The 17,713-nt window shown below is 39.6% G+C and overlaps 2 protein-coding genes across 2 annotated transcripts; both read left to right on the forward strand.

Moving 5' to 3' along the window:
• The first annotated feature begins 7,557 nt into the window (after positions 1–7,557).
• On the forward strand, positions 7,558–8,510 carry LOC131227098 (pathogenesis-related protein 1-like). Its single transcript, XM_058222808.1, has 2 exons — positions 7,558–7,984; positions 8,085–8,510. The coding sequence occupies exons 1-2, from the start codon at positions 7,726–7,728 to the stop codon at positions 8,384–8,386; spliced, it is 561 nt and encodes a 186-aa protein (XP_058078791.1). The 5' UTR covers positions 7,558–7,725; the 3' UTR covers positions 8,387–8,510.
• A 2,977-nt stretch (positions 8,511–11,487) lies between these two features.
• On the forward strand, positions 11,488–12,425 carry LOC131227107 (pathogenesis-related protein STH-2-like). The gene is made up of 2 exons (XM_058222820.1): positions 11,488–11,927; positions 12,030–12,425. Exons 1-2 carry the CDS (start codon positions 11,660–11,662, stop codon positions 12,329–12,331), a joined length of 570 nt encoding a protein of 189 aa, XP_058078803.1. The 5' UTR covers positions 11,488–11,659; the 3' UTR covers positions 12,332–12,425.
• Positions 12,426–17,713: the final 5,288 nt, after the last annotated feature.

Genomic DNA, 17,713 nt, shown 5'->3' on the forward strand with positions numbered 1-17,713 from the left:
CAAACATTTATCAATTACAATAGTCACACATTATAACATTCATGTATTCCAATATTCATCATATTTATCTATCAGAACATTCTTCCATTACAGAATTCATCCATTAAAAGATCCTTCCATTATAAAAATTTATCAATTACAATATTCTTACACATCCTCATCTCTTTTACAAACTTGCATGATTCATATCCAATAATTTTTTTTCAAAAAATAACTAAAGGAAACCAATGAAAGAAGAATGAAGTGAACAAAAAATACCATCCTTGCTTTCACATCCTCTCATACCGTGAAAAAACTAAGGAAGAAGAAAATGACCAAATGAATCTCGTGTGGAAGGGCCCACATTTTGAACTTATCCGCATCTTATGTGGGGCCCGCTAGTTGTCGTGAAGCAAATTAAACCCCTCAACGTGTAAGGGGTTTTGATTTCATGTCATCAATACAAGTTTGAGGGCAAAACTCATCAAGTGACAGTTGTGGCAGATGAGCATTTTTGTCCTCTAAAAAAAATGAAAAAGTAATTTTAGGGTTACAAAATCTTAAGTTTGGTTTGTACGGGCTCCTAACATGTAACATCCAGGATTTTCACTATTTTGGATTTTAAAAAATCCTTGAAATTTTTCATTAATTAACTAATAATATCACTTAATGACCATTAACACTCAACGTTAGTTTATACAGGGGTGGTACCAGTAAAAAACCGCACCAGTTCGATTAATCAACTGTAGGAAGCCAACGAATCCGCTCGATCACTTAAAAATCAGGTGTAGCCTCATGATTTACTCACATAGGACCCAAATCTAACCGATCCATCACTAACTAATCAAGACAATTATGACTAAATTAAAGATCTAACCGGGGCCGAGTCAAATAAGGCCCGGATCTTGAATAATAGACCAAATCAACCTCGTTACTCTTCATCCTAAAACCAACGGTTTAGAGTAATCATGACCAAATCTTCACTTTCACTAGTTATAAATAGGCCACACTATGAACATAGTTAATCCAAACCCTAATCATTGCCCATGAGAAATCTCAATACGTAATTCATTTCAGAAATGCCCCGATTTCCCGTACAAGCTCTAGACCGCTCGTTGGTGAGCCACTAGTTCCAAAACTATAGGATAATGTTCTTCTTACTGGGCTTGACGTCCATCGCGGGAGTCAGACCTAGGTGCTGTCCAGAACCGCTCAACTTGAACTAAAGGACGAGTGCATGAGAAGTGCAAATATCCTAAAGGAATGTATATATTGAAACTTAAGTGAATTGGATCGTCCACTTTTATGTAAAGTTGAGGATTTCAAACCGTCGGTTTACGACCAAATTGTACCCATGGAGTAAGGATATTTTCCTGCTCGTATCCGTATAACCGTGGCCCCAATCGACTATCGGTGACCGTTGAACAGACTTCTAATCATATCTGTCAATCGGCGCATCCAAATGGCGGGCTGATTATATACATACATAGATCATCATTATGGCTAACTATCCTACGGTGTATATCAATGTGTACACACCATAGTATAGTAAAAACCTAGCCCATGGGGCCATTTACACCAAATATGGCATTATAAAATGGCCTCATTTGGGCACCCCTCCTCCCATACGAATTTCATGCCCTACTTTGGGTGGAGGAGGAGAAAGAGAATGAGAGATGGAGAGAAGATGAAGAGAAAGATAAGAGAGAGAGTGTTTGTGTGGGTGAGAGAAATCTTGATGCTTGTAGGGTTGGTATTTCCTTAACCAAATCGATGGTTACTACAATACTTCTACCAAACCCACCCATGCTAAGAAGCGGAGGTAAGAATGATTTTTAGGCATTAATGTTGTCTTTCTTAATTTTAATTTAGGAATTAACAGTTTTACCCAAATCTCCAAACCCTAAGATCTTAAAGAATGAAAATCTCCTCTTAAGGTGCGGACTATTATCATTAGGTGGCCTAGCACCAATTTTAGTATAAGTCTAATGATTTTGATTGGTTCGATGATGTATTTAGAGGATCCAGAGAAAGCCTAGGAAAGACCTTTTCTTAATCCTTTCAATCAACATGGAATAGTTAGGGAATGTTTATTGTTGTTCACATGATTGGATATGAATTGTTGATTACATGTCCATGTCTTGTTTGATTCGTATATCCTCTCATTTAACATAAAATAGTTATGGAATGTTGTTGTCTCTCACATGATTGGGCATAAATGTGATGTTTGCATGTTCATGACTTGTTGATTCGTGTATGATGTTACATTATAGCTTGTAGGATTCATTAACCCTTGTGCATTTTGTTCCTATGACATATATATGAAATGCTTAGCTTCCTCACTAACCCACACAACACACATGCATCGTTATTTCATAACATTGTTAGCTTTGCTTGGTAGAAAAATCTGAGTTTTATGTTGAGGAGTATAAATGCATGATATTACATATGCTAGTTGATAACCCTGATTGCTAGCATGTTGCAGATTACTACTAGGACCCTTGGGTTGGTTAGGAATATGAGGAGGGTGAAGATAGTCCCATCGATAGGACTATCCTGAGGCTAAACCTGTGGATTTGGGCACGTGCGTGTGGGCGACAATAGTTAGACTACATGGGTCGCTCGTACCCGATGTCGTCCGTCACGTGCTCGCTTGAAATCGTGCAGTCTAGTCTACTTACTGACCAACCATGTTTGTTAACCATGTCTGTTCATGCCTGAATGGAACCTGGGACACCCTTCGCCCACTGAAGCCCATTGATAACCATTGGAAACTGATCCACTGTCTCGAGAGTTGGGCATGGTGGAATGGGACATTGTGTCCGAGCTGTTGGCCTACGCTGGGGTGACGAGCCTCCTCGTAGTGACCGCGAGCGATCCCTTTCCCAACACTCCCCATGTGCTTGAAATCGAGGATGGGGAACCCGATGAGATCAGGGATCGCGGGGTTTGGGCCTCGCGTATTGAGGGGTCTTGGCCTTGCAATTAGTTAAGATTGATATTGTGGGGTGTACCGGATTCCCCAATCCGCTGGATGAATGGAATTAACTAAATACTCGGTTAACATTATTCATGCATTGCATTAGTTAGGATTTGGCGACTCGGCAGTTGAGGTCGCAATGAGGGAGTACTGGTCATGTGCGATCGTTAGACGGAGTCGCTCGAGAGAGTGTTGTGGCGAGGTCATGCATCATATCATTTATCATGCATATGCATTAACAATATTAGTTAAGAATTTATGAATGCCTGCCTTTCATTAAATTCATAATATGATTGATGCCTGATGTAACTTAAGATTAATAGCACCCACTGAGTTGATTACTCACTCCCACTCTGGGACGGTGTTTTAAAACAGTAACCAGACTCTTTAGTAGATGTAGGTGACGCTGTGTACGAGGAGCCTTTCGGCGTGAGCCTGGATGAGGAGGACGAGCTGTCCTATTTCCAACTAATGGACGGTTCCCCGTCGGCCCAGTAGACAAGATTTGGATCGCTGAGTGGCAGACTTACCTCTATTCTTTTGGACGCCTTGTGCGACTCATTTATATTCTTTTGGACCTATATATATTGATCTCTTTCATTTCGGTAGACTAGTTGTGATCGCTCTTCATGTTTCAAGTAATTTCATATTGCGCATTACCCTGATTACACATAAATTGGTAAAAACTGGATAAAGGTGATACCCGGGAACTTGGGAGTCGAGCGTGTGCACGACCCTCGATTTTCAGGGCGTTACATAAGATGGCCATGTCACAATATGGGGCCATTTGGATAAAATCCTAATCTGTTGGGAGTAGGGCTATCAACGTGCCGGGCTTGGGGTAGGTCTCGGCCCGGATTTTGTAATGTTTCAGGCTAGGTTGTCGGGCTGACCTTACTTAAAATTCTGTTGTTTTAGGCCCAAGCCTGGCCCATTGACACCCCTGGTTGGGAGCGGATTAGGTGAGACCCTGATCCACCAAGGTGGGTGGGACTCCTGACTATGGGGCTCACAATGATGTATGTACCTTGAATCCACACCATCCAACCATTTTGAAAGTTCATTTTAGAATATGATCCCAAAAATGAAGCTGACTCACATCTCAAGTGGACCACACCACAAGAAACAATCGTGATTGAATATCCACCATTAAAAACTTCATGGATTCCACAGGAATGTTTATTTGCCATCCAACCTGTCGATAAGGTCACAAACACCTAGATGAACAGACCACACAAATTTCATCTGGATCTAAGGCTTTTGTAACCCACAAGAAGTTTTTAATGGTGAATCACCATTGTTTACTGTGCTATGGTTCATATGGGATTTGGAATTGCTTCATTTTTTGGATCATGCCTAGATGGGGATGAATGGCGTGGATGTAGTCACATACATCAAAGTGGACCACACATTTAGGGCACCCACCTACCTTGGTGGATCCAGGTTCTCACCTAATACGCTTCCCAATTGATCAGGTGGTGCATTAATTAATGTTAATTAAGAGGAAGGAGACGCGTTGCTGGCTTACGTGGGTCCCACCATAGTTTTGGTTTTTGTGAAATTCACCCTAAACATTATACAAGCTTCATCTGTTTTTAAAGTGGACCACTCAATTGGAAACAGTGTATAATACAATATTCGCCTTCCGAAGTGTTTCCTTTTGGAGCCCAATTTTTACTGTGGTATTTAATAGTTGGAGTGAATTTTATATAATCATCACAGTGGACCTTGTAAAGATCAAGGGCGAATATCTCTCCCAACTATTTCCCTTGATGTGGCCAACTTGAATCATGGGTCAGTTTGGTTTCGTAGACATGAGCCTAATGTACATCTAATCTTCAGAGTGGATCTCACTCACACATCAAGGTGGGCCTACTAAAAGATAAAGTGTGGTGTTTAGAGGAGACTTTTAGGATATATCCTAAAAGAGGGTTGGCGGCTTGGGTGGGCTCCACTTTGGTGTTTATGTAAAATCCACCCCATTCATCACTTGTGTCATACCATGTTAGATCAGTGCCCCAAAAAATCAGCTCCATACGTGATTCGAGTGGGCCACGTGATCCTAAACATTATGCAAGGCAAGGCTTATCTTCCGAACGGTTTCCCTTGGTGTGTCCCACCTGAATCATGGATGGGTGTGAGTTTTGCGTCCTGTATATCTAAATATTAGTGTGGAATCTAATGGTTGGATTGAATTTTTTACAATAATCAAGGTAGGATCTGTAATAATCAAAGGTGGACATCTCTCTAGAAATTGTTTCCTTTGGTGTGGCCCACATGAATCAAAACTAAACCTGATTTGTTGGTCCTTCCCTTAACATTTGTTGGAAATGGACGGAGTATATCTTACATACACAACACAGTGTGCCCCTTAATAAAAATTGTGCATCCCTTTATTTTGAAAATTTCTTCCCTGTATAAAAATTGTGGATGTGCTCGTACTGGACATTTAAAGCCCAGATTAGGTATGAGCTTAGGTGGAAAGATGTGGGCCGTGCTTGGACAGAGCATGGCGCAGCCCTAACCTTGTCCGTTGACACCTCTACATGGCACACATATCCTTAGTGAGCTGGTTCTCCAGTTGGATGAATTGGATATAAGACAAATATCACAATGAGTCACTGTTCTTGAACTTGCAAGTAATCCGCATGCCTTTTATATGGGTCAGATGTTCCACGCATTTGCTGAGTTGTCGTGCTGTGTGTAATGGGTGAGTGTTGGAATAGAAAAGGGATTTATTATCTTCAGTTTTCATTAGTTCATTAATGTGATTATAAACCTTTTTTCACGTGTGAATCACCTTATCATGTATACAAGAAATTAGCATTTCACTTTTTTTTTTTAAAAAGATGTCTTACTCTCTTGATGAAATGAGGAAGTTTCTAACTTAGGATTTAGTGTGCTTTCTCTTTTCTCTATGACATTTCTCTCTTTTCTTTCTTAACCGGAACAAATAAGGAGATATTTGATAATTGAAATCTATATGAATGTATTTGACAACCTATATTTCAAATGCATTAACGGAGAAAAAGGAAAGAACTCTTAAAAAGAAAGCTTTTGGCATATTTGATGTGAATTGGAGGAAAATACACCCTCCCAAATGCACCAATTATCAGTTTGGTTAAGCCCAACCTGGTTCCAATTAAGTGGGGCCGGGTTGAGTTCAGGCTCTATGAATTTTAAGCGAATTGGGCCAGGCCACTGGCAACAGGTCTCTGCTCTGGTTGGGCTAAGCCCAGGCTTCATGGCCCATTCCGTAAACAGGTTGCTGGCCCAACCTAATCAGACCTTGCAATCCGCTTACCACTTTTCTATGGATGATCAAGTTCCCAAGTGTAAAGATAAGCAATGTTGATCATCTTATGAGCCTGGATTTCGAAACACGGGCCATCCTTAATGGGCTGTACAGCATCATTCTCCCCTTTTCAAAATAAAAACCCACATTTTGTGCAATGATGTGGCCCATTAAACTGACGGAATGAAAGATCGAGGCCAGCCATCTAGGCCATTGAATTTGCGCTGGGCATACATGGCCTGGTCGGCCTAGGGGTTGCTTGGGAATATGGATCTCAAAATTCGATTTCGACTTACACATTTTATTTTGTAAATCCCTGGATATAGAAATTGAACTGTTTGGCAATTTGAATTATTGTCATAAGGATTCCTGAAATTATGAGACGATGAATATGATGAAGTAAATTATCTCCAATGTTTTAACATGATATACATGTGTAATATTTTAAAAAATATTATACCATGCTCATTTAAAGATAGCCTTGGCTTAAATTTTTTTTTTTTTAAAAAAAAAAAAAAAAAAAAAAGGTAAAAATTCAAGAACCTGGTGGCCCACGAAAATGGCCCATTAATTTTATAAGTGACTGTACAAGTGATTCAAAATTTTCATTTTTTTTTTTTGGATGATTGTCAATATTTATACTGTGTGGCTAACATGTGATTTAATAAGCTTAATTTTTATAGCATCACATCAGCATCACATCATTATAATACGAATGGAGGTGAAATATCCAACAATGTCAATGAACATGAATACCTGTAAGAGAGGAGACTCAGTGGTAGATGCTATGCATTTCAACACTTGGGTCCTTAGTTCGATTGCCCATGTGAGGTGTGTGCAGGAAAAACAAATAAAGAGAGAGGAGAAAAGGAAAATTATGTTAGTTGGAGAGGTTTGAAAATCCGGAAATTTGCAAGCTACTTGGATTTTGAATCACCATATTCTACTCTATAAATATACTGTTATAATCCTTTGTTTGGCAACATATTCATCTTGCATATAGAGGGTTTGGTTTCATTTTTCTAAACATCCATTGCTTGGTGTCAACGAATCAAGTAGGACCAATGTGTAAAATAGGGTTTGATCAATTGCTAGGTCTGCTAGGCCAATCTAAGCTCAGGCTTTGGGCTGTGTAGTGTCAGACCGACTGGGCTGGGCCTATGCGATCCCTGCCCATTTCCAACAAATGCACCGTTTTAACTCAAAACGTATTGAACATGAACTCTTTAAAAGATTTATTTATTGCTATGAACAGTCAAAGCTTAGTTTCCTCTTCCTCTTTCATTCCCCTCATTACAATACAAGCCATAGCATCTCCATATTTTCATAATCATTTGTCTCAACCTCCAAACAAAGCCTAATTAAGATTGGAATATCACATAATTTTTAATGAATTCAATGGAGCTAATTCCCATGAAAGACAAGTCACTTCTCCCACCTACCTTTCTACCCTCCACTTGTATAAATCTCCATGAAAATTCTCATCTTTTCACAACCTCAACCCCATCTACTCACTGAAAAAACATATTATAATACAATTGAAATCATGGTTGCAGGTACAGTCAGTCATGAAATCCAATCTCCGATTTCACCGTCAAGATTCTGGAATGCGATTGTGAAGGACTCCCACAACCTCATGCCCAAACTTATGCCCGAAATCATAACAAGCATTGTTATCCTTGAAGGTGATGGTGGGGTCGGAACTATCAGACAATCCAACTTCACCGATGGTAACTAACATAACATTTGTGCCTCCCATGTATTTCAATGAGCTCCACAATGGAGTTATAATATTATTGGGAATGTGTTTATTTTGTGAAATTTATGCAGCTATCAAGGACTTCAGTTATTGGAAGGACCGCATAGATGAGATCGACAATGATAAGCACTTATTCAAGTACTCAGTGATCGAGGGTGGCTTGCTTGGTAAGAAAGTGAAGTCGACTACATTTACTCTAGAATTCAAAGGTGGCATTGAGGGTGGGAGCATATGCAAGTTCCATGGGGAGTTTGAGACAGTTGAAGGAAGCGTGCCTAAAGAAGATGAAACAAAGGAGATGATGGGAAACATGGTGGGAATGTTTAAGGCTGTGGAAGGATATCTTGTTGCAAATCCAAATGCATACGTTTAGGTTTGAGTTTTTATGTTAGGGAGGTTGTAAAGACTTTCATGAATAAGTTTCATTTACTTGGAATGTGTTTGCTTGGGAATAGGAGGCTCCCAGTTTCTTTTTCATCTGTACTTCGTGTCTTTCTATAATAATAATGATAATCTCTGTTTCTTCACTGTGTTTCTTGTGTCATGGAATCAACTCATGGGACAAAATCAGCCAGGTCAGAAACTTTGGTGGGCCACACTGCATGGAGAATTTTAGAGGGATACCTACCCATTAAAACCTTCGAAAACCATAGTGGGCCTAATGTGGTGCCTGTATGACGTCCAATCCAAGCATCAGAAGCACTCCACTAGGACAAAGGGACATCTTGAAAATTAGGCCGTTTCAAAACCCAAGTGGGCCATCATACCACATGAATTTAGAGGTTTTAGGCATGATTTTACATTGTCCGGGACAAAATTGAGAAGCATGTTGTCTAAAGAATTCAAGTGGGTGAAAGAAATGGAGATACACCTCTAGTGTGTTTTTCTGTCAATGTTGTGTACTACTCATACAAAGTAGCTAGAAGGAAGATTTTACAGGATAACTATAATGTTAGACTTTGTGTGACCCATTAGACAACCATTGACAGGTTGGATACCATGCACAGACAATGCGCCCCATCTGCAACCAGTATAAGATTAAGCTTATTCTATAAAGACAAAGCAGTCATTTTTCCATTCTCCCAAGTTATACTTTTCTCATTTAATCGAGTGCATTAGCATTCTAATTACGACAACGTGTACGAATGGGAGTTGATTACATTCATGGTGAGGTCCACCTGATCTACAGACCTGATATCCCACACATGTTAGACTGGCACTTGTGATGGGGTGTAGATGTGTATGGAAGAAGCACTCCACTAGGACAAAGGGACATCTTGAAAATTAGGCCGTTTCAAAACCCAAGTGGGCCATCATACCACATGAATTTAGAGGTTTTAGGCATGATTTTACATTGTCCGGGACAAAATTGAGAAGCATGTTGTCTAAAGAATTCAAGTGGGTGAAAGAAATGGAGATACACCTCTAGTGTGTTTTTCTGTCAATGTTGTGTACTACTCATACAAAGTAGCTAGAAGGAAGATTTTACAGGATAACTATAATGTTAGACTTTGTGTGACCCATTAGACAACCATTGACAGGTTGGATACCATGCACAGACAATGCGCCCCATCTGCAACCAGTATAAGATTAAGCTTATTCTATAAAGACAAAGCAGTCATTTTTCCATTCTCCCAAGTTATACTTTTCTCATTTAATCGAGTGCATTAGCATTCTAATTACGACAACGTGTACGAATGGGAGTTGATTACATTCATGGTGAGGTCCACCTGATCTACAGACCTGATATCCCACACATGTTAGACTGGCACTTGTGATGGGGTGTAGATGTGTATGGAAGGAATATTCCTGTGTGGAACTGTTTACATGGACGGAATTAACCATGTTCAAGAATGTTTATACGAATGGATTAAGATGGTATGAAATAAAGGCTCTCTCTGGGTGTTAGTGAATTAATAGAAGCAAGGAAATAACTATTTCTTAATAAGTCATTTTCATCAATTTAAAAAAAGGATGGAAAGAATTCAAGAAAGAAAAAGGTTGGAAATAGAACATTTGTTTGGGAGTTCACAAAATTTTCTTAGAAACCATTTTTTTTTTTTTTTTTTCCATCTTTCCGTTTCTATTTTAAAGTGAATGATGTTCCATGAAATATATTCATAATATTGGAAGGCTGGGATGGCACTAATCCACCATCTCCCTTTGCCAATGTATGTATAGAGAGTAGATGGTTCCTATTAATTATAGCAAAAATGTTGGAATATCTGTTGAATTAAATAGACTATATAAAAAAAATCAAAAACCAAAAAAGAAAATAAAATCTGAGAAAGAAGACTTATTGAACGGAGTGGAGGCGTGACGTGAGCCACTCTGCTTGAAATCGAATTTTCTCCCATTGGACAGCGTCCCAAGTGCAACAGGTTTCCAGAGCAATCGACCTCCAGGATATGATGACTATGACCCGATCCCAGCAGTAGACTCACTATACGCGGGCTCGAACCACTTGCAGTTTAACCCGAAAATGCTAAGTTGACTCAGCAATTAACTTAGCAAAATTTCTTAAACCAGAACCAGAATAACAGAAACAATTTTTAGAAGAGGAGAATAAAATGATTTTTGTACTTTAAAAACTAAAATGGAATGGACATATCTGTCTGGTTTAAAATGAAAAGGCACAAGTGCGCATCGATTATAGCTATTGGCATAATCCTCCCATAGGGCAAAATTCACATGCCCCCTAAATAGGGCTCAAGCCCCAAAGTAAAAAACCTATCTTATAAACAAGAAATTTTTTTTTGAGAAATGCGATGTGGGACAAAACCTACAACCCAAAAGGCACTAAATTTTCAAATGTGGAGGGAAACCGAAAAATTTGAAAATCAAATTTTAATGTTTATTTTGAAACAAAATACAACAAAAAAAAAGGTCTAATCTTAGTTTGGACCATCGATCATGTGAAGCCAATATTTAATGGCTCATTCCTGTAAAAGAAGCAATTTGATTAGTAGATTTTAACTATTTGATTAAAGGCTTGGAGAATGGATGGCTCATGTTGATTATACTACAATTGATCAATGATTTGTTAATCAAAGATCTGGAACGGCCATCATGTGCAGCCCAGCTTTAGTGGGCCATCCCTATTTTAAAAATCACTTTGATAGGTTGTTCTGACAATTTGATTAATGGCATGGAGAATGGACGATCCATACTAAGCATCCTAGAAAAGGCCCGATCATTGATCTGAATCGTCCATCCTTTGCAACCCACCTTTTACGGCCCATCCCTCTCTAAGAAATCAATTTGACAGATTGATCCTAACCATTTGATCAATGCTTAGGAGAATTGGATGGTCAAATTAATTATAGAAGATAAGGTCAAATCATTGACCTGGATCATCCATAGTGTGCGGTTTGTATTTGATGGCCCATAACTCTCAAAATTACTTTCTTTTAAAAAGCTGTAGTATTACTTAGTTAACCTAAGTTTCCTCCTCTTTCATTCCTCTCGTTACAATACAAGCCTTAGTATCTCCACAATTTCATAATTACCATTTGTCTCAACCTCCAAACATAGCCCAAGATTGGAATATTACAGAATTTTTAATGTATTGAAATGGAGCTAATTCCTATGAAAGATAACTCACTTCTCCCACCTTCCTTTCTACCCTCTACCTATATAAATCTCCATGCAAATTCTCATATTTTCACAAGCTCAATCCCATCTATTTACTACCCAAAAAAACCCACAATACATTAATACTATTGAAATCATGGTTGCAGGTACAGTGAGTCATGAAATCCTTTCTCCAATTTCACCGTCTAGACTCTGGAAGGCGATCGTGAAGGACTCCCACAACCTCATGCCCAAGCTCATGCCTGAAATCATATCAAGCATCGTTATCCTTGAAGGTGATGGTGGGGTTGGCACGATCAGACAGTCCAACTTCACTGATGGTAACTACCATAAGCTTATGTACTTCCTATGTATTCCAATGAGTTTGACAATGGAGTTATAATACTATTGGCAATGTGTTTGTTTTATTGGAATATATGCAGCTATCAAGGACTTCAGCTACTGGAAGGACCGCATAGACGAGATCGATGATGATAAGCATGTGTTCAAGTACTCAGTGATCGAGGGTGGCCTTCTTGGTAAGAAAGTGAAGTCGACTACATTTACTCTAGAGTTCAAAGGCGGCGTTGAGGGCGGGAGCGTATGCAAGTTCCATGGAGAGTTTGAAACTGTGGAAGGAAGCGTGCCGAAAGAAGATGAAACAAAGGAGATGATGGGAAACATGGTGGGAATGTTCAAGGCTGTAGAAGGCTATCTCCTTGCAAATCCAAATGCATATGCTTAGCTTTGGTTTTTATGTTGGGAAGATTGTTGTAATCCTTTCATCTTGGGTTTTGCATGATTGTTGAATAAGTTCCATTTCCTTGGAATGTGTTTGAATGGGAATAGGATAGCTCTGTGTTAGCTAGTTTCTCATTTGTAGTCAATGTCTTTCTATAATAATAATCTTTATTTTCTCATTGGGTTTCTTGTATTATTTAATTAATTTCAAGGATGGATATATACATGAGATCTCTGGGTTCTATCGTTAAACGCGATCATAGTAGAGGTAGACGTTTGCTAGCTCCATATGCACGTTTTGTAGCAGTACAAGCGCCAACCTGGCAAGAACCTGTAACATTTGAATCAGAGCCGTAGATTAGTTGGCCTAATTTAGTGGCCCATGCACCAGAAATCTCAGAGATGGAAAATTGGAGCCTCTCAATTAATGGCTAGATGGTTTGATGGAAATTACAGCAATGATCTATATTCAACCAAAAATCCCTGGCTGAAAATTTAACTGCTAGGATCTTTCAATTAGGGGGATTTTCGGTGCAAAAGCATCCAAGGCAGACGCGGATTATCTACTACACTGTTGCGACATGTCTTAAATCTGAGTCCTTTCACACCTGGGATGCGAAAGAGTCCTTTCGCAACTGGGATGCGAAAGGGAAGTTGCCTAAACTATAAATAGGTGTTCCTAGGGCTTTTCTAGGGTATTAGAAATAATTCTCAGGCTTTCTAAAGGAGTTCTAGGGAAATCAAAGGGTGTAGCAAGGGTGAGATTCGAGGTTGTTCGAATCGGGTAAGTCCTCTCTCTTTGTAATTTCTATTTTCATAGTGGAGATCTGTCGCTTTGTGCCGTGGTTTTTTTCCGAAAGGGTTTTTCACGTTAAATTTGTGTTCTCTTATGTGTGCTTAGTGTTATTGTATTATTATCTTAGATCTAGATCTGTGTGATTTCGCAGCACAAATCCCAACAAGTAGTATCAGAGCTATCGTTGGGGCAATAATCTGAATCTGAGGGAATAGTAATAATAGCAAGCAATAGGTATGAGATTGAGAAGTACTCAGGGAAAAATAATTTTGAGTTATGGAAAATCAAGATGATGAGTTCCTTAATCAAGCAAGGCGAAGTTGGTGCTCTTGAGGAGCGGAAGTCTACTATGACTGATGATGATTGGAATACTCTTGATAAGAAAGCTTTATCATCGATCCGTTTATGTCTCACGGATGAAGTTCTCTACAATGTCATGAGGAAAAAAAACTGCGGGTAAGTTATGGGCGAAGTTAAAGGATGTCTATGCGAAAAAATCCTCTGAAAATCGCCTACACTTAAAGCGGCAGTGGTATATATAACTTGAAGATGGCAGAGGGTGGAGATCTAGAGGCTCACATCAGAAACTTTAATAAATTGGTTTGCAAATTACTAGATATGGAGGAAGTGATGAAAGATAAAGAACAAGCATGTTTGTTGCTGAATTCTCTTCAGGAGTCTTATGAGTCATTCAAGGATATAATGTGCTCAGTGAATAAAACCCTGAGTGTCGACACCGTTATTTCGGCTCTTTAAAGGAAGGCCATGAGAAAACTCAACGTTGACATGGGGATATCTTTTGATGTACTGTTTATAAGGGGTAAGAATTCTGAACAAGGTACAAGTTTTTCAGGTTCTAGATCCAAATCCAAGGGCAAGGGCAAAGGAAAGGTAAAGTGCTAAAATTGTGGGAAGGAAGGACATGTGAAGAAGGATTGTGAAAATCAAAAATCGAAGAGAGAAGATTCTGAGGCTTCATACAGGGAGGCCAATGCTGCCACGTCAGATGGATCGAGTGGATGTGATGGTAATGTTTTGTCTATGTCTACTATCAGACGGCTATATGATAATTGTAAGGACGAGTGGATGCTAGACACAGGGGCATCTTTTCACATGACTCCTCATCGAAGTTGGTTCGCCAGCTATAAGGAGTGCGATGGTGGACAGGTGTTTATAGGCAATGGCTTTGCCTGTAATGTTGTGGCTGTTGGTACGGTGTGTATCAGGATGTTTGATGGGGTGGAGCGTACCTTGACTGATGTCAGGCACGTTCCTGATTTGAAACAGAATCTGATTTCTCTTGGTGTACTTGAGGCAAAAGGATGCAAGTACACATGTATTGATAGTGCTCTTAAGGTATCTAAGGGGGCACAGGTAATCATGAAAGCGCAATGACTCGGTAACTTGTACAGGTTGATCGGGAGCACTTCAAAAGGTGGAACTGCAGTGGATGCAACAGATTCCACCTCTACATGTGTGTGGCATGTTGGGCATGGCCACATGAGCGGGCAAGGTAGGAAGGCTGAGACGCGCGGACAGGGATACAAAGCAGGTGGAGCAGCCACCTGTGAGAATAATCACACGGCATGATCGTAGGATATCGGCGAGGTACATGGACGACTCCAATATCGCAGGGGATTTATCTTCTATTCAGATGACTCTAGATGAGCCTGGTGCTGAGAAGTGAAAGGTGACTATGGGCAATGTGATGGATTCGTTATACCAGACTGACATATGAGAGTGGGTGGACCTTCCAGTGAGCCGGAGAGTGGTTGGATGCGGGTGGATCTTCAAGAGGATACAACATAAATACAGGGCGAGGTTGGTAGCGAAGGGTTATGTCCGGAGAGAAGGAATCAGCTTCTTAGAGATATTCACGCTGACGGTATAGTAAGTATCTATTAGATCCGTGATTGGCGCTGGTTGGCTAATGTGATCTTGAGCTGGAAGGATAGATGTGGAGTCTGCACTTCTGTAAGGGGAAAGTGAAGAACAGATCTATATGAAGCAACCAGAGTAGTTCGAAGTTAAAGGAGCTAAGAAAAGACTTTGCAGGAGGTCATGGTTCAACCCGTCGCTTAAGCAGTGGTTTGATTCCTTTATGATGAGTTAGGAATTGATGACATGTAGATCGCCAATTATGACATGTCTGAAATCAATGTACTGAAGACTCGGCTAAGTGGGACATTCAGGATGAAGGATCGGGGGGCTGCAAAGATGGTTCTCGACATTGAAACTGAAGGAGGAGTAGGTTTTGGTACTCACAGGAGGAATACCTTGTGTGTAAGTATTGATCAAGGATGTGATGGGTCAGGTAAAGCCAGAGAGCGTTCCCTACACGTCTCTCCTCAAGTTTTCCTCAGGACATGTCCCAAAACAGATGAGGAAAAACATGATATCTCATGAGCCTTATTCAAATGTGGTTGCATTTACAGGTATGTCATGTCATAAATTAGACGTTATTTCACAACCGTGACTAGTTGTGAGCAAAGAACACTTGAACAATATTGGGTAGCGGTGAGATGGTAAGAAGACAACGTCTTGAGAAGACAAGAGCAAAGATGGTTGGGCATGTGGATTACTGTATCCAATGGACATGCTCTCTGATCTTACCTAGTAAAGAAAGCATAGATCTCCCAAACTTCTATGAGCTTTTGGCGAATGGTAATAAAAGGAAGACTGGATTCAGAAGTAAGCTATGATGTGATGTAGAAATACAGAAGAGAGTCAAACTACATTGATTCAGATTGAAGACATGAGTGGAGATTGTTGCGATATGTCTTTCACAACCTCGAGTCCTTTCGTACACCAGAAGATCGAACAGGTCACTATCAAATCATGGTGAGCGAAAGGAAAGTTGCCAAACCTATAAATAGGTGTTCTTCGGGCTTTTATAGGGTATGAGAAATAATTCTAAGGCTTTCACCAGGGGTTGCCTGATAATCAAATGGTTACTGAAGGGGGTGAGATTCGGAGTTGTTCGTCAATCGGTGTAAATCTCTCTCTTTATAATTGATCTATTTTCATAGTGGAAGATCTTCGCTTTTTTCCTTGTGCAATGTTTTATTGAAAATGGATCTTTCACGTAATTACTTGTAGGTCCTAGTGTGTGATGGGTAGTCATTGTATTGCTATCCTAGATCTAGATCGGGGTGTGATTGATGTCGGTGTATACGATGGAGCCAAGAGTTCAAAGGCGGCGTTGAGTGTGGGAGCGTATGCAAGTTCCATGGGCCCCATGGGCCCCACCATGATCTATGTGTTTTACCCATGAAGCAGATCAAAATCTTAGGTGGATCACGCTGCGGGAAGCAGTGGTGATTGAACGCCCATGATTAAAAACTTAATTACTGGGGGCCATAAAGGTTTTGGATCAAGCTGATATATTTGTTTTCCCTTCATCTAGGTCTTTGTGACCTAATCAACTGGTTGGATGGCAAATAAACATTGCAATGGGCCCTAAGAAGTTTTTAATGGTGGGCGTCCATCAAAGGTGGGTTCCATCATCACAAAGACTTCAATTGTGGAAAATGATTTCCATTTGTACAAACTAATTAAGAGACTTGATTATATAAGCCATTATCAATGAGTTGGTGCGTCCCAGTTTTCCTTAGAATTGAAAAAGAGTGAAAATTTTGAATTTTTTGAAACACCATAAAGTTGAAATCCTGAATTTATTTTAGGGGTGCGACAAATCCCCACTTTTATAAATCCTGGATTTTAATTCCCAACCACACAAAATTCAAGATTTTGGGGGTGCCAGATGATCCCTTGGTCATTTTCGCCAGACTCTTTAGGGAGGGGATGTGTTTTATTCTACATATACGCTGTTCTAATCATTAATTAGCAACAAATGCATCTTGTAAGTAGACAAGGGCCCACTTAATTGGCTTGGTTTTGGGACCAGGCTTGGGCCTATTACCTTGGCCTGTTGTCTGGTCTTAGGCCTGATATGTGTGGCACAATCAATATTGGGGCTAAGCTTGTGCTCAAGGCATTTTAGCACAACTCGATAGGTTGAACCTCATATGTACGTGTATTCTATCTTATAAATATGTTATTCTAATCTTTGGTTTGTCAATAGATTATTCTTTTATATAGATGGTAGGTTTCATTTTTCTAAACATCCAATTTCTTGGTGTTAACCAATCAAGTAAGAAATTTTACATGTAAAACAAGGATTTGATCAATTGCCAAGTCGGGCAGGTCGGGCAAGGCCTATCCAAGTTTTTGGCCTGGTGATGCACCTTTTATTAGCTCAATTTAAGAGAAATGCCTAGCCTATGAATGAAGACCAGTAAGGAAATCTTGCCCATTATTTCTAACTCAAGTGCATTAATAATGCATGGCCAGACCATGTTGCATGCATGGAAAAAGAAAAGAATTTTAGATTACAATGTCTTTAAAATGTTTTTTTGCATGATTTTAAAACTTGAATTTTTGTCTTAAAAAGATGTTCCATGCATTGGAAACCTATGGTTGTTATTAATGTATTTATATAAGGACTATTTGCGATGAGAAAGAAAAAATCTATTATTTTTTAGTTCTAAAATATATAAATATTATTTCTTGCAAATTTTCAGAAGAATA

The sequence above is a fragment of the Magnolia sinica genome, chromosome 2, assembly GCF_029962835.1.
Source record: "Magnolia sinica isolate HGM2019 chromosome 2, MsV1, whole genome shotgun sequence".
Lineage (NCBI taxonomy): Eukaryota > Viridiplantae > Streptophyta > Magnoliopsida > Magnoliales > Magnoliaceae > Magnolia > Magnolia sinica.

Bases quoted from the DNA above. Each gene is read 5' to 3' on its own strand.
- LOC131227098 (XM_058222808.1), top strand. From the start codon at position 7,726: ATGAAAATTCTCATCTTTTCACAACCTCAACCCCATCTACTCACTGAA. The intron at 7,985-8,084 runs GTAACTAACATA...AAATTTATGCAG, and splicing joins ACAATCCAACTTCACCGATG to CTATCAAGGACTTCAGTTAT.
- LOC131227107 (XM_058222820.1), top strand. From the start codon at position 11,660: ATGCAAATTCTCATATTTTCACAAGCTCAATCCCATCTATTTACTACC. The intron at 11,928-12,029 runs GTAACTACCATA...GAATATATGCAG, and splicing joins ACAGTCCAACTTCACTGATG to CTATCAAGGACTTCAGCTAC.